The sequence below is a fragment of the Lodderomyces elongisporus genome, chromosome 3, assembly GCF_030384665.1.
Source record: "Lodderomyces elongisporus chromosome 3, complete sequence".
Taxonomy (NCBI): domain Eukaryota; kingdom Fungi; phylum Ascomycota; class Pichiomycetes; order Serinales; family Debaryomycetaceae; genus Lodderomyces; species Lodderomyces elongisporus.
Genome location: NC_083675.1, coordinates 1,495,375 through 1,518,885, shown reverse-complemented (window position 1 = coordinate 1,518,885; position 23,511 = coordinate 1,495,375). Strand labels below are relative to the sequence as shown.

At 35.0% G+C, this 23,511-nt stretch overlaps 10 protein-coding genes across 10 annotated transcripts; 4 read left to right on the top strand and 6 right to left on the bottom strand. All coding sequences in view use genetic code 12, as the record gives it.

Moving 5' to 3' along the window:
* Positions 1-626: 626 nt before the first annotated feature.
* Positions 627-2,801, bottom strand: PVL30_002886 (uncharacterized protein; the record flags this gene model as incomplete). The annotated part of the gene is made up of 1 exon (XM_001525411.2): positions 627-2,801. One exon carries the CDS (start codon positions 2,799-2,801, stop codon positions 627-629), a length of 2,175 nt encoding a protein of 724 aa, XP_001525461.2.
* Positions 2,802-5,982: 3,181 nt separating this feature from the next.
* On the top strand, positions 5,983-6,951 carry TAL1 (sedoheptulose-7-phosphate:D-glyceraldehyde-3- phosphate transaldolase; the record flags this gene model as incomplete). Its single annotated transcript, XM_001525410.1, has 1 exon — positions 5,983-6,951. The coding sequence occupies one exon, from the start codon at positions 5,983-5,985 to the stop codon at positions 6,949-6,951; it is 969 nt and encodes a 322-aa protein (XP_001525460.1).
* Positions 6,952-7,618: 667 nt separating this feature from the next.
* Positions 7,619-8,167, top strand: FMN1 (riboflavin kinase; the record flags this gene model as incomplete). The annotated part of the gene is made up of 1 exon (XM_001525409.1): positions 7,619-8,167. The coding sequence occupies one exon, from the start codon at positions 7,619-7,621 to the stop codon at positions 8,165-8,167; it is 549 nt and encodes a 182-aa protein (XP_001525459.2).
* Positions 8,168-9,637: 1,470 nt separating this feature from the next.
* PVL30_002883 (uncharacterized protein) lies at positions 9,638-11,674 on the top strand (the record flags this gene model as incomplete). The annotated part of the gene is made up of 1 exon (XM_001525408.1): positions 9,638-11,674. The coding sequence occupies one exon, from the start codon at positions 9,638-9,640 to the stop codon at positions 11,672-11,674; it is 2,037 nt and encodes a 678-aa protein (XP_001525458.2).
* A 204-nt stretch (positions 11,675-11,878) lies between these two features.
* PVL30_002882 (uncharacterized protein) lies at positions 11,879-12,715 on the bottom strand (the record flags this gene model as incomplete). Its single annotated transcript, XM_001525407.1, has 1 exon — positions 11,879-12,715. The coding sequence occupies one exon, from the start codon at positions 12,713-12,715 to the stop codon at positions 11,879-11,881; it is 837 nt and encodes a 278-aa protein (XP_001525457.2).
* An 813-nt stretch (positions 12,716-13,528) lies between these two features.
* Positions 13,529-14,854, bottom strand: PVL30_002881 (uncharacterized protein; the record flags this gene model as incomplete). The annotated part of the gene is made up of 1 exon (XM_001525406.1): positions 13,529-14,854. The coding sequence occupies one exon, from the start codon at positions 14,852-14,854 to the stop codon at positions 13,529-13,531; it is 1,326 nt and encodes a 441-aa protein (XP_001525456.2).
* Positions 14,855-15,364: 510 nt separating this feature from the next.
* On the top strand, positions 15,365-16,144 carry EFM7 (Protein N-terminal and lysine N-methyltransferase efm7; the record flags this gene model as incomplete). Its single annotated transcript, XM_001525405.1, has 1 exon — positions 15,365-16,144. One exon carries the CDS (start codon positions 15,365-15,367, stop codon positions 16,142-16,144), a length of 780 nt encoding a protein of 259 aa, XP_001525455.2.
* Positions 16,145-16,619: 475 nt separating this feature from the next.
* On the bottom strand, positions 16,620-16,871 carry RPS30 (ribosomal 40S subunit protein S30B; the record flags this gene model as incomplete). The annotated part of the gene is made up of 2 exons (XM_001525404.2): positions 16,620-16,802; positions 16,866-16,871. The coding sequence occupies 2 exons, from the start codon at positions 16,869-16,871 to the stop codon at positions 16,620-16,622; spliced, it is 189 nt and encodes a 62-aa protein (XP_001525454.2).
* Positions 16,872-18,015: 1,144 nt separating this feature from the next.
* PVL30_002878 (uncharacterized protein) lies at positions 18,016-18,759 on the bottom strand (the record flags this gene model as incomplete). The annotated part of the gene is made up of 1 exon (XM_001525403.1): positions 18,016-18,759. One exon carries the CDS (start codon positions 18,757-18,759, stop codon positions 18,016-18,018), a length of 744 nt encoding a protein of 247 aa, XP_001525453.1.
* Positions 18,760-20,136: 1,377 nt separating this feature from the next.
* Positions 20,137-20,595, bottom strand: KRE1 (killer toxin resistant protein; the record flags this gene model as incomplete). The annotated part of the gene is made up of 1 exon (XM_001525402.1): positions 20,137-20,595. One exon carries the CDS (start codon positions 20,593-20,595, stop codon positions 20,137-20,139), a length of 459 nt encoding a protein of 152 aa, XP_001525452.1.
* Positions 20,596-23,511: the final 2,916 nt, after the last annotated feature.

Genomic DNA, 23,511 nt, shown 5'->3' with positions numbered 1-23,511 from the left:
TTGATCATAGCCCTAGACCATTCTTGTTTTTTTGGCATCAATAATCTCAACTAACTTTCTTTTCGATGCACTCATTATAATAACTTTTGATCCTTAACACAAAATTGGCTCAGACACAAAAATACATAAGAAAGTAAGAGAGAAAGAGAGAGAGAGAGAAAGAGAGAGAGAGAGAAAGAGAGAATCCCATACACACTGATTTTTTTTGTTTTTTTTACTTCTTTTACTTCCTGCTATTTGTGCGCGATTGCAAATACAACTTTGATTACTAACACTGAGTTTCAAGTACAATTCTACTGTTTCATCATATTAAGGATCACAGAAAATGTAAAACAAATGTAAAACAAATGTAAAACAAATGTAAAACAAATGTAAAACAAATGTAAAACAAATGTAAAACAAATGTAAAACAAATACAAAACAAATACAAAACTATAGTAAAAAAATTGAATATAACGTCAAACATGCTACTTTGAAAGAACAAACAAACCAACCAGTGGTTTGAATCAATGTGTCCCACCCCCCCTCCTTTATCTTTTTATGATAAAATTTTCTTCTTCTTCTTCTTTTTCTTTTTGAAAATCAATTCCTCATAATAACTTGGATGCACTAGATACATCTGCTAGTTATACTCCTGCATCTAGCTGCTCAATAAATCGATCAGCTACATCCATAAACGAAACATCGCTTGGCTTCTTCGATCCACCAGTATTATTTGCTCGACTTCTCTTTTCTAAAAACACACCACTTTGAGATGCTGCAGCATTAGGATCATTACCACTACCGGCACCAGGACCACCAGGACCACCACCACTATTATTATTATTATTATTATACCCACTACTACTTCCCGAGTAATACATTGCATATTGCGGATCATCTTGGTAGTTCTTCTCTCTCAAAGACAAAGACTCAGAAGCATTTCCAATCAAATAATCATACACTCCTCTCTTGAGATGATCGTCCTTGGCAAGAAACCGATCCTTAATAGCACTAGGCTTCAAATAGTCTCGTGTACGATTGGTAAAGTCTTGATACAAATCTTCAAAATCTTGCTCGGCCTTTATATAATCGTGTTGCGCAACCTTTTCAATAAAATCTTCGTTACTATTGAGCTTGACATCCAAATAACTCATAAACTTGAGCACAGAGTCAATCAACCTATTCAAATTCTTCAGATTGAAAATAAACAATTCATTATTCTGAAACTTGTGAAGCAAGTACTTTGTAATTGGAATAAACAACTTGACTCCAGTCATAAACAACTTGACAGAAATAATAACAAATATCTGCACCTTGTCCACCGTTGAAATATTATGATCATAATAAACATTCTTAACACTCGACGAGGAATGCGCATCAAACAAATCCAAATCCTTTTGCAACAGCTGGTACAAATTCATCTTTGTGTTTTCATCTAGCGAATCCAAAAAAATATCAATCTTAACCTCATCATCCAAATTGCTAACCAACTTGTCAAAATCACGTTGGTCAATTCTATTTTGCCGCAGTTGCAGACTCAACTTCTTTGTACAAGTATTATACCCAACCATTTGATTACCATGAGTAGCCCGTGGCGAACCCAAAGGACTGCCAAGCAGCTCTTTGGCCGTTTGAGGAGCAGTATCACTATCGAAATCAGTCTCACTCTCTGCATTCAAATACCCCATTGCTAAACCATTTTCCTCAACATCTTCATCTTCTTCTCCTTCCTCTCCCGCCACTTCCATTTGCGTTGTCTTGTCATTGAAAAATGGGATATGTGGCAACCTCGATTTAACCAGTGCTGCACCATACTTGAATATAGAGGAGGCAATTGCTCCCTTATTCTCATATGCCATCTTGAGTAATACTTGGTTAGGCGTGGGGCTTTTGGCCAACTCAACAAATGATGCTTGTGTTTTCTGCGCCTGAACTTGCTGTGGGTTTAACACTACATCGATGTTATTCGAAATTAACTTATTAAACTTGTCGTTTTGATCTGAAAGATACTGATCAACTCTAGCATCTTTAGTTTCTTCCATTGCAGAATGAATGCTGATGCTTCCATTTGAGTCTATTTTCTCTGTGTCTTTGTCTTCTTCTTCTTCTTCTTCTTCTTCTTCTTCTTCTGGTGTTGCTGCAGTGACAAATGTATTGTTCAGCTTTACATCTTCATTTCTTTTTTTACTTCTTCTGCTCAATCTTGAAGTGACCGACTTAATACTACTATTGTCAATTGAATTGTACGTCTTTTTCTTGACGGGTGAGCCAAGCACAACTCTAGAGTCCAATTCTTCTGGCGTCAACTTGTGTGGCGATGAGTTGCTCATTGTACTAGCACTACCTCTAGCACTAGCATTCACACTAGTACTAATATTAGATGCAGCGTGTGTTTTCAATCCCATTCCTTCTATTTCAAAATCGGTTGATCCTTGTGCAGATGCTAGTGATTCAAACGGAGCAGCAGATTGGGTTCTATTTTGTAAAATTTTCGAATGTAATTTGTCCTTGGGACTTTGATACTTTTTCTTAATGTGAATGGGTTTTACTTCTCCGTGGTCCTCGTATTCTGAGCTATATTCGTCCAAACCCGATGATCCAGATCCAGATCCAGATGCAGATGCAGATGTCGATATTGAGTCTGTAATGGAAATACGATCAGAATGCGATTGCAGTGGTGTATAAGGTTCCTGCACACTTGATTCTTCTCCTTCCAAGATCTCAGACGAAACTTGTCCTTCAGTAGATGGTGATACGTTTAGTTTGTTTACAATTGGGATTCTGTTTATTACCCCTGATAACAAATACCCAACCACCATTATTTTTTTTCCAAAAAATTCTCCAGTTGCAATAGTGAACAATCTATATTGTTTAAATTTATTTTGTTTTCAGCAAATTAACAAAAACAAGACAAAACAAAAACAAAAACAAAAACAAAAACAAAAACAAAGCAGTAAAAAAAGAAAAGTGTATTGTGGAGTGAGCAAAGTGTGGGGTGTAGAAGGTGTGAAAGTGAAAATCGGGAAAGTTAATAAAAAATATACTATATTGCAGATCCCTCCAATCTTTGAAAAGTGGTTCAAAAACTGTTTTGATAAATATTGATAAATATTGTTTGCGCTTTTTGTGCTTGTTGTAATGACGTGGAATGTTTCAAATTGTAATCAAAATCTAAGCGATAGTTAGACGAAAATTTGATCAGAATAAAATATTGCTTTGAATGTTAAATTGATAAGATGATGAATAATGTGGATGCAAGTAAGTATATATATATATATATATATATATATATATATGTAACTATTGTGCTTGAAATTCCAGCGGATAATGCAAGGCTATTATAGGACGTCTGAATACTCAAGTAAAGTTGCTTGCAACTGATATATAATTTAGTATAAATAGATGAATATATACAGTCTAGCTAAGGTTGCTTACAAGTCTGGTGTTGGCAAGGTAAGTTAGAGAAAAGGAAAGTTGGAGAAGAGTAGGCATGGAATAGAGGTGTGATTTTATAATGATGTTTCTAAAGCATGTGGAGAAGTAGTAGAAGTGCAAAAAAAAAAAAAGAAAAAAGAAACGTGATGGTACGTTTACCTTTTACCTTTTTCTTTTATTTTGCCCTGTCTCTCTGTGGAGTGTGTGATTTTTGAATCTACAATATGTTGGGCCCTTGTAGTTCCTTATCCAACATATACTCCTTGAATACCAGACTACTGTGCTGCTATTAGTACCTACTCTCTATAGGAGCCTTGATCTCGGACCAACTTCAAAAATGGAGTAAGAGGATTGCAAAGCAAAATAAAAAAGGAAAAATTTAAGAAAAGAGAGAATATAAATTTATCACATGCACATCTTTCTGTCTCCATTACCATTACTAGCACCAGCCACTCTCAAAGTCAACTGTATACTATATAACCTTCAACACAAATGCTTCTTTCTTATCGTTTAATGTTGAGTAATACATTAGAGGAGAATAAGTATATCTAAAACAAAACCAACACACACGTTGACACACATTGACACACACATATATACACATACTTAAATATTGATTGTAAAATTCTTGTCTAATTGCCCAGTTGCTGGTAAGTTATATACAAATCTTACTACTTCAACAACAATACTAAGAGATTGTTGGGTTGCTGCAATATAAAAGTTTCTCCATATGCTTTATTTAAGATATAAAACACTTGGAAAAGCATGACGTATGGGTGCTACAATAGCTACCAAAATAAGAAATATAAAGGATAAGAAAAAAAAAAAAAAGAAAGAAAAGAAAAGGAGATGAAAGCCCGATCACGTGAATATCTTTTAGAGGGGTTCAATTTCTTTTTTTTATTTTTAAATTTAATTTTTTTTTTTTAATTTTTTTTCGTTTCCAATTTTCCTTCTCCTTCTCCTTCTCCCAATCTCAATTCTCAAGTGAGAAAAAGAGTCTCTAGACTTCTGTTGATACCACATAAAATGGTCTCCTCCACGTTTCCCCCACGTTTCCCCCACTAATATCTTAGTAGTCCTCCCTCAACAATATCTTACTATACTACGACACTTTCTTCTCTCTTCCCTAATTACCTGTAAGTAGCCCCCACCACCCACAACTCACGTTATCATCCATTTGTGGAAAAATCTCTATAACATACAACAAACAACTAAACGGATACCCCCCCTCTTCCCTGGCACCTGTTCCGGCAGCCTGTTTTACTTACAATTTACGAGAACCACAATAGAGTGGAGGACGGTTCAAAGAATGTTTGTATTGTTGATTCAGAGCTGAGTAATTTCTCTATCATGAAAAGAGAAAAAAAATACATGAAAAAAAAATAAGAAAAGATGGACTAGTGCATTAGATTCTATTGAGACGATTCTTGTTTACACACATATAGTTGTATACAATTGTATTATCTGGTAGGATTGTCTTGTGTTGTGCTACAAAGTTGCCTTCTATTTTTTTTTATTTACTGAATAGTTGTTTGCATTGTGATTTAACCAACCATTCAGTTCGGAGATTGCAATATATGCAAATGCGAAATAAGGAGTGAGAGGGAGAGGGAAAGAGAGGGGGAAATAGAATTATTGGTTTCTCCGGCCCTGTTCTTGTTCCTGTTCTTCTTCTTCTTCTTCTTCCTAATTTTGTGTTTTCTTTTGTGTTTCGTTTTCAAGTTTCAATTTTCAAATTTTCAAATTTTTTTTTTTCGGCTTTGTCCAGTAGTTCAGTTTGGCGCGTGGGCAGAGTTCGTCCGACAAAAACAATTATTTGTGTGGGGAGGGAAGGGGGGAATATAGTGATTTAGCAGAATGTGGGAGAATGAGAAAGATGCTAAAGGACAAAAAAAAAGAAGTTTTAATGGCAAGGTTAGAATCATCTGAGAGGTGAGTTTAATGGAAAGTAGAAAAAGAGGTAGGCAATAATGATTTTAGCTTAGAGTGCTTGGTGGGCTACACACACAATGTTGGTTCTAGATTCTGCAACGTGTAAATATGTGAATAGAACATTAGTAATGTGATCAAACGTAAATTACTGACAAGATTATAATAACAGTGAGTTTAGTAGTATGAGTAGTATGAGTAGTAAGAGTAGTATGAGTAGTAAGAGTAGTAGTAGTGCACTCCTGACTAAGCGCATACTTGTTGAAACTATTACTAGTACCTCTAGTACTACTAGTGGGTACTAGCAAATTTTCATGCATTAAACGTCATATATTATATACCGCAACTTTATGTTGAGCATAAATGTATATATGAATAGGTGAGTGAGTGAGTGAATGAGTGTGTGTGTACAAACACCAAATGTTGGTCAAGTAGTATAAATACAAATAACCTTTTTGTTTTCCAACTCCCACAATATATATTTCTCTCCTTCTCTCTTTCTTTCTTTCTTTTTCCGAACTATCCACTATAACCACCCTATCCCTACTTTTCATTTTCAACATCAATTGATTTGAACAACAAGTTTATAATCACACTTACACACACATAAACACTCACATATATTATTATACAATGGGCAAAACTTCATTAGAACAATTGAAAGAATACACCACTGTTGTCAGTGACACCGGTATCATCAACGATATCAAAAAGTACACTCCACGTGACGCCACCACCAACCCATCATTGATCTTGGCCGCCACCAAGGACCCAGCCTACGCTACATTGATTGACGTTGCTGTTGATTACGCCAAGGACAAGGGCTCTTCTGCTGAGGAAAAAGCCAACATTGCCTTGGACAGATTATTGATTGAGTTTGGTAAGGAAATTTTAAAGATTGTTCCAGGTAGAGTTTCTACTGAAGTTGACGCTAGATTGTCCTTTGACAAGGAAGCCACCATCAAGAAGGCCCTCCACTTGATTGACTTGTACAAGCAAGAAGGTATCGACAAGGAGAGAATTTTGATCAAGATTGCTTCTACTTGGGAAGGTATCCAAGCTGCTAAGGAGTTGGAGGAAAAATATGGAATCCACTGTAACTTGACCTTGTTGTTCTCATTCGAACAAGCTGTTGCATGTGCAGAGGCCAAGGTTACCTTGATCTCACCATTTGTTGGTAGAATCTTGGACTGGTACAAGGCCTCTACCGGTGAAACTTATACTGCTGAAACCGACCCAGGTGTCAAGTCAGTTAGAGCAATCTACAACTACTACAAGAAGTACGACTACAAGACCATTGTTATGGGTGCTTCATTCAGAAACACCGGTGAGATTTACGCTTTGGCTGGTTGTGACTTCCTTACAATTGCTCCAAAATTGTTGGAAGAATTGTACAACTCCGACCAAGAAGTTAAACCACACTTGAATGTCGAAAGCGCAAAGGCCTCTGACGTTGCCAAGGTTTCATACATTAACGATGAAGCTGCTTTCAGATTTGCATTGAATGAAGACGCTATGGCCACCGAGAAGTTGTCTCAAGGTATCAGAGGATTCAGTAAGGATGCTGTTACCTTGTTGAAAGATTTGGAAAAGAGATTTTAGATTAGAAAAAAATAAACAAATAAGTCAGACTTTTCGACAGATAGTATGTGTCATCACAGTTTAGTAAATCAAGTAGAAAGAAAAGAAAATAAAAAATAAGAAATAAAAAGAGAAGAGAAGAGAAGAATGAGTGTATAGCATAGACTTGAATCAAAGTATTCTATATTATATTTTAGTATTATTTTTATTATTACAGGACCCATTTTAATTTCTTTTTGCCCTTAAAATCTAATGCGATAGTCATAAAATTCAATTTGTCATAACTGACAAAATGGTTTGAAAGATGTGAAAGAGTGAAGATGTGGGAATCGGTGCTTGTGAGTGGGAGTGGGAGTGTGTTCTCTCTAACTCTTATATTACGCTAAGATTACTAAGATGACCGTTTTGTGTCATGCCCACATTAATTTACTGCTTTCTTTTCTTTTCTTTTCTCTCACTTTTATTTTTTTACTTTTTCAACAATTCCGAAACCAATTGATTATACTCTCGATCCACAGTTTACAAATACATCTGGAAAGATAACAATTTGATTTGATATTTATATTTATTCTTCAAAGTTTTTCAATTTTATTTTGACACGACACAACTTTCATATCCTCTTACTTAGATATACATATATAAACACATACACATTTTATTCCCTCATCTTCTTCTCCTTTTTTTTTCCATGACACGGCCAGAGACTATTATTCCAGAGAAACCTACTAGTCCATATCCAATCCACACCACGGCACCCATCATATCTGGTTTTGGTCGTGGTTCCTCGGAACTTGGGATCCCCACGGCAAATATTCCCATCAATGCACAATTGAATTCGCTTCCAACAGGTATATATTACGGATGGTGTAAGATCCATCCAGTCTCTGACCAAAACGACGAGACAAGGACGCGACCTGATGGACAACTGATCTTATTCAATCATGGTAATAAGCTTCAGGCAAATGAATTGGTGGTACATCCCATGGTGATGTCGATTGGATGGAACCCCTTTTATCAGAACAAGGAAAAAGCAGCAGAAATCCACATCATGTCCAAGTTTGAACGCGATTTCTATGGCGCCGAGTTAGAATTCATTGTGTTGGGATATGTAAGACCAGAATTAGACTATACAACAAAGGAAGCATTGATTGAAGATATCTTAACAGATATTAGGATATCAAGGGACATTTTGGAGAACAAAGAGGAGTACACAAAGTACAAAAAGGAATTGGAGTAGAGACAAAATGAGAGTGGTGGGAGACAACAACAGAAGAAGAAGATAGGTATGGGGCCGGAGAACAGCATATTCTGAAACGAAGCATATATAAAAAATATAGTTATATATATATATATATATATATATATATTACTTATAGAGATTAACCAAGGTAAAACTGACTCACAAGATTCATTGGATAAATTACATGTGGATGCTCTATGAGAATACAAAGTAAAAATCTGCAATGGAAACTCGGGAAACTTAAACAAATGGAAAGGAAAAAAGAAAGAAAACATAAAAAAAGTAATTACAAATAGAACTAGGCGTTGAAAGTATTCGTTTCTGATAATTTCTTTGTTTGTTTGTTTGTTCGTTTGTTTGTGTGTGGTTCAACCACACAGCCCTATATTAGAGAATCAGTGAATGATTGAAAATAGTGAATATAACTCTTTTTACCTAAAACTTGGAGAGAGAGAGAGAGAGAGAGAGAGAGATAATTTCGCACTGCGCAATCGAAGTAATAATTGTGTTTGCGCCTCGACTGTGCCTGTCTAGGATAGAGCGCCATATGTAAGTCCAATTGCCAGACAAACATTCTTGTCATGACCAGTCCAAAACACGCCTTCAAAAAAAAAAATTTTCAGATGAATCTTCCTGATCTTAGTGACTTGTGCTGTTGTTCTACAGCAATATCTATATCTTTCATAGTACTAGTATATCTCTTTCACTCTTGATCTTTAGTCACACAGTCTAGAACATCTTGTGCCCTTCTTTCTATTCAATAATCTTTTTATTTTCATTTTCATTTTTTTTTTTTTATTTTTTTTTTTTATTTTTTTTTCCTTCTTTCTTGGGTTGAGTCTGGAGTGATAGCAATCTTAAGGAAAGTTGAGCATTAGGCAAGGAAGCCAAAATGAAATGTGGACGGAAATCAAAAACAAACAAAAAAAAGAACAATAAAACCACAATTGGTGGTTTACGAGAGTAAATGCAGGTCATTTACACAGCAAGCCTCAGGGGGGGGGGGGGGAAGGGGGAAAAAGCAGAGACAGAGAATGGAGAATATGTTTTTACTATGAACTCTAATACATGAAAGAATAGACAAATTAAGATACCCTTGGGCCACCAAAAGCTCCAAGATATAAACTTGGTCCCCAAAAGTTTTCTTTCTTGCTTTATACATAGTTTTATTGTTTTCTGTTTTTTTTTTTTTTATAAATGACAATAAGAATAAAAAGATCAAGAAGAAGAAGAATAACGATAGGAGTAAAAGCTTAAAGTTAACTCTTGAATAAGATTGATATATATATATATATATACTTCACTACAAGAATAAAAGGTTCCGCTCGCCCCCTTCTCCACCCCAGAAAAATAATACCAAGAATAAACAAGTCAAGAATTTTAGTATATCAGAATAAACTAAACAAATAAATACAAAAAAAGAATCAAAGACAAATAAACACAAACACCTACACTAGCCTCATTTAAATGGAGAAGAAGAAGATCGTACAGATCTTGCTACTCATCCAATCGTTGCTAACACCGCTAGTACTAGCCCAGTCAATTCAGATCAGAGATGAGTTAGAATCAAACCAATGCTCGTTGCCTCAAACCAAAGCGCATTCGCAAACCCCCTTGACTTCAAAGCAAATTTGTGTTTATATTGAACAGAATTGCGATACTTTATATTTCAAGATTGCACAAGTATACTATTGCAATTATCACACAGTTTCCTCACTCGTCTTTATATCCTCGGTGATCATCTTTGCATTATGCCTCATCTTACTCGCACTAAGCATTCTTGTTTCCAACTACTTGTTTAGAAACCTAAACGAGTTGACAACAAAGTTTGGCTTGAATAACCAAATCTTGAGTTTTATCTTGATCCCATTGACCAATTCCTTTCCTGACTTGATCAACTATTTCGTAGTGTTGAAATCGGGAAGTTCAAATTTGGTCATTGGCCAATTAATGGGCAGTTTATTAATTATGTTCACATTGATTATTGGGCTTATTGCAATCCTAACAAAGAGCTTTACTGTCGAACACCCCAAACTATTAATTATTGACCTTGCATGGATCTTGGTTGTATTGATTTTGTTTTCATACATTTTGTCAGACGGAAAGATTACACAATTGGAGTGCATAATCATGAGCGCCGTTTATGTTGCATACATTGTGTTTCTTAGCGTTTTTGATAAAGACAAATTGAAAAATTACGACGAAGAGTTGGTAATTTGCCACGAGGATCACGATCATGTACTTGAACAGCCATATAATATTGAAGATGCACTAAGTATAATATCAAACGAGGAACATACAGGATATGGCTCAATCACAAGTCGATCGAGGACACCTTCACCTGTTAATTCACCGTTGAATTCTCGATGCTCTTCACCATTGCCGTCACCATCACCAACATCAACATCAATGTCGATCTCAAAGTCAACACCATTACCACTAATTGATGGTATGGAGACGCAGAATGCAGAGACTTTGAAAACTGGAGATTCTTCAAAAGACGATGATTACTTACTGGTTAAGTATGTACCAAAAAGAGTTGTGTCTGCTTCTGTATCGCCTACATCACTGCCCCCACTGGCGTTACTGCCAGCACCTCAAGTTTATCAACAACAAACACCTCACCCAGTATCAAGACAATGTCTGTATCAATACCAACAACACAATGCCCATTTCAGTAACCCCAAACTCATTCTCACACATTCATTCCAAGCAATATGCAACTGCATAGACTTTGTTCTCATTTTTCTCGTCCCATTCCACAGGTGCATCGAGCAAGAAGATTGTCAATGGAAAAGCAAAATTCGACATAACAGATTCACCGCGATTTGGTACTATATCGAAATCCCTTTATTATTCAACTATCAATTCTTTGAAACCAGATGGCAGTATCTTGTACCTGCTATACTTTTTTCACTTCCACTTGCAATTGTTGCCTCGACATATCTCAACCATGATGCTAAACTTGTCATTACTTCAATCACAGGAATCATTGCAAGTCTTGTTGTGATTTCAAACATTTCCATTTACATCCTTCAAATACTCAAGAATCTTGGGTTAATGTGGAAAATATCAGATTATCTATTGGGAATGATGGTGTTTGCAATAAGCAACTCCATCAATGACGTTATAACTAATATTACATTATCGACAAAGATTAATCCAATATTGGGTATCAATTCATGTTTGGGAACACCATTATTGATTATATTGTTGGGAGTTGGGTTCAATGGTTTAATGGTGATTCATAACGCATCATCTCAAGGACATGGATCTGGTAATGGTAATGGCAATGGTGTTGACTTTTTAAGTGGGATAGGGCGTCATTCTATCCACTTTGACCTCAAACCAAGTGTAATCTTGGATACAACTGCACTAATTTTCACCATCACGTTTATCTTGATTTATTTGCCGTGGAATAAATGGAGAATGGATGTGAAGTTGGGTGTGATCTTAATATCATGGTATTTTGTGGTTACGTTGATTAATTTATACTTGGAATAGAGACAATTGCACTCTTTTATTATTTAATTTTAAGTTATTCTATTTATTTTATTTATTTGTAACCTTTATTTTCTTTATTTTTTCTTACTTTTTGTTGAATAAATCCATTTCTTTCTTTTTATGTGGTTCGACCATCCTTCCTTCTTGCACTAGGCTTGATGGCAAGTGATGTTAGCTACAATATAGTTCTTGTCATACGCACCATCATGGGAATGGTTTCTTGTAAATGATTTCAAAATTAGTTACAGCATATAAAGCAGCAACATCTTTCCCCCATTCATCAAGTAATTCAATATTCTGCTCTCTCGCCAGGTTATCCCTCTCCTTGTCGTTGGGATACATTACCTCTCCTCCATGCTGTTCTCTGCTTTTTAATAAACTTGCCCAGTTCTGCTTTGATGCTCTAGTGTCTCCAATCAACCAATATGATAATGACGATACGATATTTTCTGGTTCATACCCCGCCCTAATTGCGCGCTCTCTCAATTTGCGACCACCACGGATATCTGTGGAGTTGGAGTTCTTGGCTTTCAAGAGTCTGGATTGTTTGAGTGGCTCGTATTTCTCTGGTGTTATAATTGATGATTCAAGATCGCCATCTTTGACACATACAAATCCGCCTGGTTTGGTAACTCTCTTCATTTCCTGCAATGCTAATATGGGGTCTTGCAAATGAACAACAACTTGATGTGCATGCACTAAATCAAATGTGTCATTGTCAAAAGGTATCTTGTAAACTGAACCTAATTGAAATTTAATGTTTTTCAATTCAGGTGCAGCTTCTTTTTTATAAGCGTCTGCTTGGTCAATCAATTCCTGCGTCGGCTCAATTCCAATAATGGAGCCGCCATTTTTTGTCAAATACCTTTGAGCAAAGTCAACTGTAATTGTTCCTGGTCCACTTCCAACGTCCAACACTTTAAAGTCTGGCTTCAACACAGATAGAGTAAACTTGGACGAGTTCTCAACCGTGCGTCCTGCATGAGTATCAGCAACTGATTTGTGGAACCCTTTTTTGTAATATGCTTGCTCCTCAGTCATTTTGTATACGTCGTTCGTTGATAATAGTTACTTGTTATTTGTAATTTTTTATTTGCTAGTGGCTAATAGCTGTTTATTGGTGTTTGATGTTTCTACAAACTCTAATAAACACAATGGAACATCTTGTTTTTATATATATAATATATATAAGAAGTTTGAATCAGGGCTAATTGTTGATTGATTTGGGTTTCGTTATTTTCCTCCAATCACTTTGTACAGCTTTTAGAAATGCAACGATTAGTGTTGGGTGGGTATATCAATTTCTCACAGAAGTGATGGAAGGTATGCAGAGTTGAGGGAAAGGAAAGGAATTGAAAGGAATTGAAAGGAAAGGAAAGGAATTGAAAGGAAAGGAAAGGAAAGGAAAGGAAAGGAAAGGAAAGGAAAAGGAAAAGGAAAGGAAAGGAAAAGGAAAAGGAAAAGGAAAAGGAAAAGGAAAGAGAAAGGGAAAAGGAAAAGGAAAAGGAAAGAGAAAGGGAAAGGAAAGGGGGTGGGAGTTGTTGTTGCTGCTGCTGCTGCTTCCGAAGGTGGAGATAAGTAAAATTTCGGTGTCGACCCCTTAATTGGAAATATTACCGCGAACTAATTAATACCAGGGGCGGCTTTTCACTCTCTAAATTTAAATATATATCGAAAAAAAAAAGATTACATACCTTCAAGTTTACAAAAATGCCGAAAAGCTCAAAATGGCATAAACATCAATTATAAAAGTATTGATTCCAGTGATTGATTCTATTAATCAACATTATGTCTAAGTCTTGTTTCCTTTTATGTTCCTTTTATTCTTCGTTTTTCTTTTTCTTGAACTTTCTTCTACAGCAACACTTGCATGGCTTTTTTATAAAATTGTTGATCTTTAAACTCACTCATTTCTTCCATGAATTTTAATTTCTTCTGCTTGTCAATACTATAATAAGTCAAAACACTAAAAAACCAGTCATTTCGAGTCTCGCTGATGACTTCCTTGAACAAATCTAACAAATGATCATCACTATTGTTTAAAATGTGCTCAACATTGATTAGTTTTTCATATATTGGAATCGGGACTGAAATGCTATACTTTAGATAACTTGTAATGAGGTCTTTAGCACGTTGAAACTGCTTAAGAAATATCTCAATATCAACAAGTTTGATCAATATCTCATGATTCCCCAAATATTGCCATCCGCGCGACAATATGTATCTCGCCATATTATATTTCTCATGATATATGTAGTAATTGGCAAAGTTGATCCATGAACGAGGATAATTGCCACAGATGTACAAATATCTATAGTAGTTCATTTCAATAAGCTGTTGTGAGTAGTTCTTTAATTCAAGAAACTCAAAATATTCTTCCCATGCTTCCAATTGTTGTCTAGACAATAACTTTACATCGTTGTACTGTCGAGAAAATTTCCTCTCAAAGTGGTACAATTCGTATACCTTGTATTGAATGGTGGCATAAGCATCAGTGAAGGTCTTTTTCAACGACAACAGTAATTTCTTGCGATCCTTGTGTAAATCTCTTTCCGGTACAATGTATTTGAGGTCTTTCAAAGTAACCTTTTGTGGATCTGCAACATCCTTGATCAATTTCATGTATTTGCTGTAAAAATGCTGATAATGGTACAATGGAACTTCAAGAACGATCCTCAACAAGATATAGTATTTTCTTTTAAAGTCATTTTCCTCGGTCGAATACGTCTCGAGAAAGGACAAGTACATATTGTAAAATTCATATGCATAAAAATGGTTTCCAATCAACCCTCGAGCTTCTTCAAATAGTCCCAACACCTCTTCAACATTGTTACTAATGGTATCAACTCTAAACTGAAGATACGCGCACCATAATTCTATGCAGTATCGTAGATGTTGGAAAGCCAGTCGGTACACTAGTATGGCTCTCTCAGTGTCATCATTTAGTTTGAATTCCCATTCTGCCAATCGAACCCAATACTTGTACATAAATGGGTATTTTTCCAAGAACTTGACATACGAAGTCCGAAGAATCAGTAGCTGTGTTTTTGGTGTCGCTTTGCATATCCCTTGTTTATCATTGTATTCTGCTGCTTCGATTAGTCTTTGCCATAATGAAAAGTTGTCAGGATCCTTGATCAATTCAGTTGATATATCGGACCATTTCTTCAGCTGCGACATACTATCTTTTTCTCTCCTTGTTTCTTCTTCTTCTTCTTCTTCTTCTTCTTCTTTTTCTTTATTTATTTATTAATTTATATATCTTGTTCCTTCCAAAAGGGGAAAAGAGAAAACAATAAAAAAAGGGAGATGGTAATAAAGAAAAGATGATTCAAAATTGATTGTATTGGAAATTCGTCGAGTGGTATCAACTTGTAAATGATTGATACGTGTGAGATGCGCAGAATGTGTATATCGGTTTCTGGTAATTCCTTTCTTCATTAAACTCGCTCATTTTGCGCAATTGGTAAAAATTATGATGCAAAAAAAAAATTATTAAAAAAAAAAAAAGAAAGGAATTGAAAAACTTTGAAGTTGCAAAAGCGCATCAACTCATTGATTCAATAATTCATTTTCCTGTATTCCGTTTTCTTTTCCACTTCTTTACGCAGCCACTCCCTTCACATCACTTTGTTATATTAGGTCCTTTTCATTTAACATTTTTTTTTTTCTAATTTGTTACCTCTCACTATGTCTGATGATGAGCTATCACTAGAAGGTGGTCTTTTTGAAGAGCCCGAAGGATTTCTTCCTCCACCACCAGAGTCACATTTTGCTACGTATAAACGCAAGAATCCTCAAGCAGACCCTCAAGAGATAACCATGAAACTAGTAGGTAAGTCTCCCTTGTGGGGCCACATGTTGTGGAATGCCGGTATTTTTACAGCTGACTACTTGGATAAACACGCAGATACACTTGTACGAGGCAAAAAAGTGCTTGAATTGGGTGCCGCAGCAGGATTACCATCATTGATCTGTTCATTGAATGGATGCGAGAAAATCATTCTGACTGATTATCCTGACCCTGACCTCATTAGTCATATACAATACAACTTTGAAGAACTAGAAAAAAAAACCAAATTGTCAAGCTATAGTGTGAAAGGATACATTTGGGGTAACGACATCAAGGAACTCATAAAGGGGGATAAGACAAACAACATTGAGGAGAAGGACAAGTTTGATTTGATTATACTTTCAGATTTGGTGTTTAATCACACAGAACATCACAAATTGTTGTCCACATGCCGGCAAAGTTTGAAAAGAGATGGTGGGAAATGCTTGGTGGTATTTAGTCCACATCGTCCCAAGCTATTGCAAGAAGATTTGAAATTCTTTGAAACCTGCGAAGAGTACCAGTTCAAGGCGGAAAAAATTGATTTGATCAATATGAATCCAATGTTTGAAGAAGATGAAGAAACAATTGAAATTAGGTCAAGGGTATACTCATTCTTTTTGAACCCAACCTGGTAAATAAAGTTTAGGAACTTAGAGTAGGAACTCCCCCCTTCCCCCAAAAAAAAGAATAGAAATAAATGTATAAAAATAAAAGTAAATTCATTTATTCAAGCATTATAGTAAGCTGTAATACATGTACAAGTTGTAAAAGTAAAAAATAACAAGACGTAAAAGAAACAAGTAAAGGAATGAATACAATAACATTGACAATAACAATGACAGTGACAAAAATTAATGAATACATTTGCAAAACTCATACAGTAGATCCGTGTACAGATTTCTATGTTTAAACTCAAATATGTATTAAATGTACAAATTGAAGAAAAGGGGTTATTGATAGTTTTTGTTTTCCATATATATAAATTTATACATCAACAGCCATTAAACAATTGTTTCAAGTCATAGACTTGCCCAAAAGGAAAAAGATCAATAACATTGATGATACATATGCAAAACTATAATTGTGTAGACCTGCTCCTCATTGGATGACTTAAGCTGATTGAGCGTTCATCTTTCTCTTACCGTTGGTCAAGGTAACGTTGACGAATCTTCTGGTGTACAACAATCTCATGTAAGCTCTACCTTGAGGCTTCTTTGGCTTTTCTTGTTTTTCAACCTTTGGAGTTTGTGACTTGACTTTACCAGCACGAGCTAATGAACCGTGAACTTTTCCCTATAAAAAAAATAAAATGTTAGTATTTGATGCATGCTATACTTCATTTTGAAGTTCCATCACTGCCATTGTCAATATCATTGTCAACATCCTCGTTATCATAGTTGTTATTTACTCGAAAATTCTTGCCCATTGCTGATATAAATGTAATGGAAACTGAACTGGCTTGTGCACTGCTCTTGAACAGGTTTGCTAATATTGCAAATGCTCTATTTAGATATCCTCATAGTTCTCTTTTCTTTATCTGTGTGTTGAGGCTTGTTTCCCTGGTGGCAATTTTATTCCTGCCCTTGTCATTAAATCTTTTGGTTCTTGTCTTCAAGTGCTCCACGATAAAGATCTAACGAGCCTACCTTCGATACGGAGGTTGGTTTCCACATGACGATGATATGAACAATGAATGTGACGATGGCATATGATGGTAGTGGGTATCTTATAACATACCATTTTGCAGTGATGTGTTGTTAATGAATCTATCTGTCAAGGGCTCTTTCTACGAAACTTTTAAATTTTTTTTCTTTTTTTACTTTTTCTCTCTTTTTGCTAACTAGGAATCGCAACTGGCGAGAGTACGTGACAAGTGTGCGAAAGGCAAGTGCGTGTAGGGGAAGGGGGGAGGGGAGAGGGAAAGGATAGTTAGGTTAGTCACGAGTCAAGGGCAAACAGTACACTAAGAGAGAAAAAAACAACAAGGAAAATGCGTGCGAAAATGAACATTAGTGTATTATTTAATACACGCATTAAAAAAGTGCAATATATAAGTCACGTTATAAACGTCAGGTGACTAAGAGGTCTATAACCCTTATCTAGAACATCAAAATATAATAATAATATTATTATATTTTTTAACAAGTGCATGAATCTGCACATGGCGCAATGTGGCTGGGAAAGATGGGAGAAGAAAGAGACAGAGAGACCGAGGGAAAAAGAAAGAGGCGGTCTGCTTGTACTAGCATAATGTAAATAAACTTGAATTATAATTGCAACGCCATGTTCTCTTATATGGCTTATCTCAATAATACTCCATATCAAAGTATAATACTTCTTCCCGGTAGCTTTCAATTCTATTTAAAAGTAAACTTAATATAGAGCCTCTCACTTTAATACTGCAGACAAGAAAAAAAACAAACGGGGCAAATGTTCCTGTTGAGTACAATTAACATCTATTTCATTAATCTAAGATCGTAGAGTAGTATGGAACCGCTACAATGTGTTATACCAATGATGTTTTTACCACCATGCCAAAAGTCACCAATACAACGGCCAATACCAAGAATAACAATATTGCAATTCCAACTCTTGCCGCAGGGTAATAATTGATGGTCAAGAATTTCTGTACTAGGAAAAACCGATAAAATCCTAATAACAACGTTAGGATCCCCAATACTATAAAGATTGCGCCCAATGGTTTACCATATCTCACCAACTCATCGCCATCTTTGGAATTCATCAACATAATTATATTGTTTGTAGTGCGTACTGTTGTGTCATTTTTATCCAATCGGAATAATTGCGTAACACCAATTCCTAAAGTAATGAATCCAAGAGATGTACGTAGCCATGCAAGAAAAGTACGTTCGTTGGCCATATGGTCGCGTGCCACAGAGCCCTTATTTTCTAATGTTATAGACTTGTAATTGAGCAAGTTGACTTGAATGGGTTCTGGTGTTGAATTTGATTTGGAACCTCCACCTGAAGAGTTTGAGTTTGAGTTTGAGTTTGAGCTTAAATCATTTGCATTTGGAGATGTTGGGGCGGTTACATTAGATTTTGACTTGGAATTGTTACGATCGCGCAAGTTTTCATTTATGGGAGGTAGTCGTTGCGACGCAGTGAGGGAATTGGGTGATGTAGGTAAGCTCAATGGACTAGGAGTACGCTGTTGCTGCTGTTGTTGTTGTTCGTTTCGTAATGCAGACGGATTCCTCGTCACGTAATCTTGCTGATTGCCTGACATGGTGGTTGGTATCTTATGAACTCCTGTAGAAAATGTATCTGTTTTTTTTTTCTTCTTTTCCTAGCTTCGGACAAAAAAAAAGAGCTGGATATTATACCTGGTTTCTTTTTTTTTTATATTCTTTCTTGTACTTTTATTTGTTTTTTTTTTTTGGTAATTGTTTTCTATACTCTGGATGTAAATAACGAGTAGTTTAATTTGGTCTCTTAATTTTGAACGGTTCTAATCTTTGAATTGTTTGTTTGTTCGCGTTTTCGTTTAATTAATTAAAAGAGGGTCTACGAAGTGTAAAAAGTGTGGACACAAAAGCTGGCGTTATCTCATGTGATTTGCGTACGTTGTTGATTATTTTTTTTTTTCCCCCTGAACACTTACACTTACACTTTCACTTTCACTTTTTGCAACAAATAAGTATGACTCCTTATGGGGAAATTAGGATTGCATTGTATGTATTTATGGATTCCTTATCCATTCGAACAGGGACAAGAACATGGGAATAAAAGCGATACTTTTTAACAAAAACTGGTATTAAGGAGTAAACCAGGATGAGAGGTAATGGTTGTTGTTGAAAATATCAACATGTGGTAGCAACAACTTTATGGTTTGTATTCCAACTATTATATTATTCGTTTATCTTTACAACAACTTCAACAACTTCAACAACAACAACAACAACAGCAGCAGCAGCAAAAGAAAAAAAGATGGTTAACGGACAAGAGTTTGCACCCTAAATTAGGTGAGGTAAATGAAAGCAAATGGGCAACTGACTTTGAAAAGAGGGTGGGGTCACCAAATGCTATGTTCTCATTGCTATTAACTAAAAGTTAGTTTGAAGGAACATTTGGAAACAAAATATTTTGTTTTGCACCCTAATTGGTTTTATATATATGGGAATACCTTGGGATTCAGAGAGACTTTTTTTTTCCGTAAACACTTGCTTCTTTGATAACTTAGTATATATATATATATATATATATATATATATGTATGTATGTATTTAAATGCTAGAAAAAAAAACAACTATACGATTTATAAACGACTCTATTCAATGTGACACAGATGCTTTCCTTTCCTTTAAATTTGTTTATTGGAAATGGAATAGACAAAACTGTCAATTATGCTAATGATAATAATAATGAAGATAATGATAATAATGATGATGTTAAGCGAGGAAGAAACCGAAAATAAAAAAGAAGTAACAAGCAAGGCGGGACTTAGAGCTGCTTCAAAAAGTGCCAAATGAAAGGAAATGACCTCTAGCTGATTCCCTATCCAGCTTCTATAATGCTTGTGCCATCTTTCTCTCAAGTTTCCAAATCTTTCTATATTCTTTTTTTTTGTTTTCTAAAATTTGTTAAATTTTCTTCTTTCTTTTTGTTAAATAACCAAAACGGCAGAAATGAAAATTCCCATGAGAAATGCAACAGTTATAGTGCCCATGCTTCCACCACCTTCTTGTGCATTACCAATATGGAATGCCTTCATGTGGTTCTTTAATGCACCTGCACCACCTTGAGATATGGTTGTTTCAGTATAGCTTCTTATCGATCCCACTTCTCCGCTGATGGTACCGACGCCAATTGAGCCCGAGGCATAAGTTTCGGTTTCAGTGTAGGAAGGACGGAATGTTTGGTAAAATGTGGATTGTGTAGTTCTTGTTATTCCGGCTGAGTCAGTTCCTGTGACCCATACCAAAGTTGGTGTTTCTGACGAAGCAGTAGTAGTTTCCGTACCAGTTGTTTCGGTGTTGGTATCAGCAGCAGCAGCAGTGATGGTAGCTAGGTGTGAAGTAAAGATGAGAAAGATGGTGAATAGTAGCTGGTGGGAAAAGTTCATTTTGTGTAATTAAAATATTAAACGTTTTTGTAGCTGTATATATGTATAGGCTATCTGATAATTATGAAAAAAAAGGAGTTGGATTTCTAAAGATTGGAGATGGGTGATGTGAATAGTAAGTGAATGAGAATGAAGCAATGGTAAGTTGGATAAGAGTGAATGAAGGAAGGAGTGGATTGCTAATAGGATTTATAAAAAAAAAAGCAAAGAAAAAAAGAAGAAGAAGAAAGAGATAAAAGGGAAAATGGATGAGATGTATGGATGAAACGTTGTTGTTCAAAGGAGCATTTTGAAACTCGAAAGGGTTGTGTTTATCTACTTCTATATATATATATATATATATCTATTTATCTGTCTATTTACATGTATACACACAAACAAACAAACTAATATTGTGTATGTTATTGCTCGAAGCATATGCTTGTGGCTTTGAATGAAAGGAAAGTTTAGGATGTTGTTTCTTTGTGAATGAATGAATGAATGAAGGAATGAATGAAAATAAAAATGAAAAAAATTTCTGGGATTTTGGCAATCAAGAAACTCTACTCTCAAATTTTGTAAATTTTAGTTTTGTGTTTTGTTTCTTTTGTTTTGTTTCTTTTTGTTGTTTTGTTGTTTTGGTGACACTGGAATTTGGGATAAAGAGATGAGAAATGCATTTACGATGACAAGAGAGGAAGAAAGAGGAAGAGGAAGAAGAAAGAGGAAAGAGAAATAGGTTAAACGCAATGCTGCAATTCCCGAAAGGTTTTGGTTATCCGTTGTTTGGTAACATTGTGTGCTATTGTTTCTCTTTACTTATTGTTGATTAACATACATATTCATATTGTTAGTTCTTTGTTTTTTTTTTATTTTTGCTTTATGTAAAATTCTTAGATACCACGTACTCTTCATCCCTTTTTTTTTTCTTTTCTTTTTCTTCTTTTCTTTTCTATTGTTACTTTTTTGCTTGGTATACAAATGTAGGGTGTAAACCTTTTGAATGTACATCATTCACTAGTTAATTGATGAAATTATACAAATAGAAACTGAGGTGTAACATTGTTGTAGAAAGTAAGAGTGAGTGATTTGTTCAATATTTGTTAAATTTTATTTGAAGGTGTTTGAAGGTGTTTGATTGTTGAGATATGAAATTTTTTATTTTTTTTATTTTTTTATTTTTTATTTTTTATTTTTAATTTTAATTTAATTTTTATTTTATTTTTTATTTACAATGTTTTGTAACACAAACCTCTCCGGGAAGCACAACACGCCCTTCCCTTCCCTCTCCCCTCTCCCCTCCTTTGCTGTAAATTTTTTTTTTCTTCATCAAAAAAGTAAAAAAACAAATAAACAAAACAAAACAAAGATAATACATCAAATATTTCATAATTCATATTTCATAATTCTTGGAGCAAACCCCTTTTAACAAATAGAAATATACATATATAAAGGAAAACAAATACAAAACATGTAAATATAGAGACAAAAATGATCAACACCAAAGTGATCAACGGCTAGGTACCTTAAAACCCAACCACGGTGATGAAACATGAATAAGTTACATACTAGTTGTTGGAAGTCTCAAATTATGAAAAATAAAATAAAGAATAAGAAGAAAAAAAAACAAAATAAAGGGCAATGCTGCCAGGGTTGAAGAAAACATACCTTCAAAAAAAATTAACCTTTATGTGAAATTGGAAAAAAAAGTTATATGCTACGACATATTGCATATGAGAAAACTAAATTCATTTTGGAAAAGCCTACATTTTGTTTTTATTTTTACTTGGCCATGGTTTATCTCAAACCTTTTTGCCCTTTTGCCCTTTATTCTTTTAACAAGAAGGATGCTATCCCCTTTTCAATTTCTCTATCTTTGTCTAGTGTAAATTGCACTTTTGCAAATGATGGATGCACCAGTGGCTTTTGAATGTAGAGTAAAAGCCTCTTCTAACCAATATACCATTTTGATAAGCCCTTTTTTACATTTTACTTTTCTTAGCTGGAACACTGAGAACTGAAATGATAATAATAATAATAGAGAGAGAGAGAGAGAGCAACATTGTAGCAAAAAACAAGAAATAATTGGATAATGGAAAGAAAACAAAGAAATAGAAACAAGTGAGCAGAGAGAGAGAGAGAGAGAAAACATGAAAGTGAAAGAGGGATTACGACAAATAAAAGTAACCATTTACAAAAATGGTTACACATCTATTGTCCCTCTCTCATTCATACTACAAATTCATGACAAGTGACATACTTATCTTCTTCTTCTTCTTCTTCTTCTTCTTCTTCTTCTTCCTTTTTTCTTTTTACAAAAGCCATGGCATATAAAAACATCACTTTGATTTCTTCAATCGCACTTGAATAAATGACATCATAACTGAGTCAAGAAGAAATCAATAAAAGAAAAAGAAACAAAAAACAAAAACATGGCTCAGTCTTCTACTAATCAACATTCTGATGAGCCATGCACATAACCAGAAAGCACTGCTCGTTTGATTCAACCATCTGAGCCCTGTAAACACAACTTTCTTTTCGCGTAGCTTTGTCAATAACCTTTTTTTTTGTGAATCTTGTTTATTCTTTGCTTCTTTGCTTCTCTTGCTCTCTATCAAATTCCCTGTCCAATCCTAAATCATATTCCATGTTCCTAATGCAGCGAATCCTTTTCTTTCTTAAAAACATTCTCGGGAGACTTCTTCCGAAAAGCTACACAAACTAAAAGCGTGTTTTGTGCTACAATTGCAAAATTTCAACAACAAACATGAACAAAACAAACATAAAACATAAAACTGGGAATACAACAGAACAAAGAGAAACATTTCCCGATAGATGTTCTGATTGTTCTTTTTTCTTTAAAGTCTGAATTAAAATATTTTTTTTGACACTTCTTGTCTTTACCATTGTTCTTTATATACCTACTCGTCTTTACTC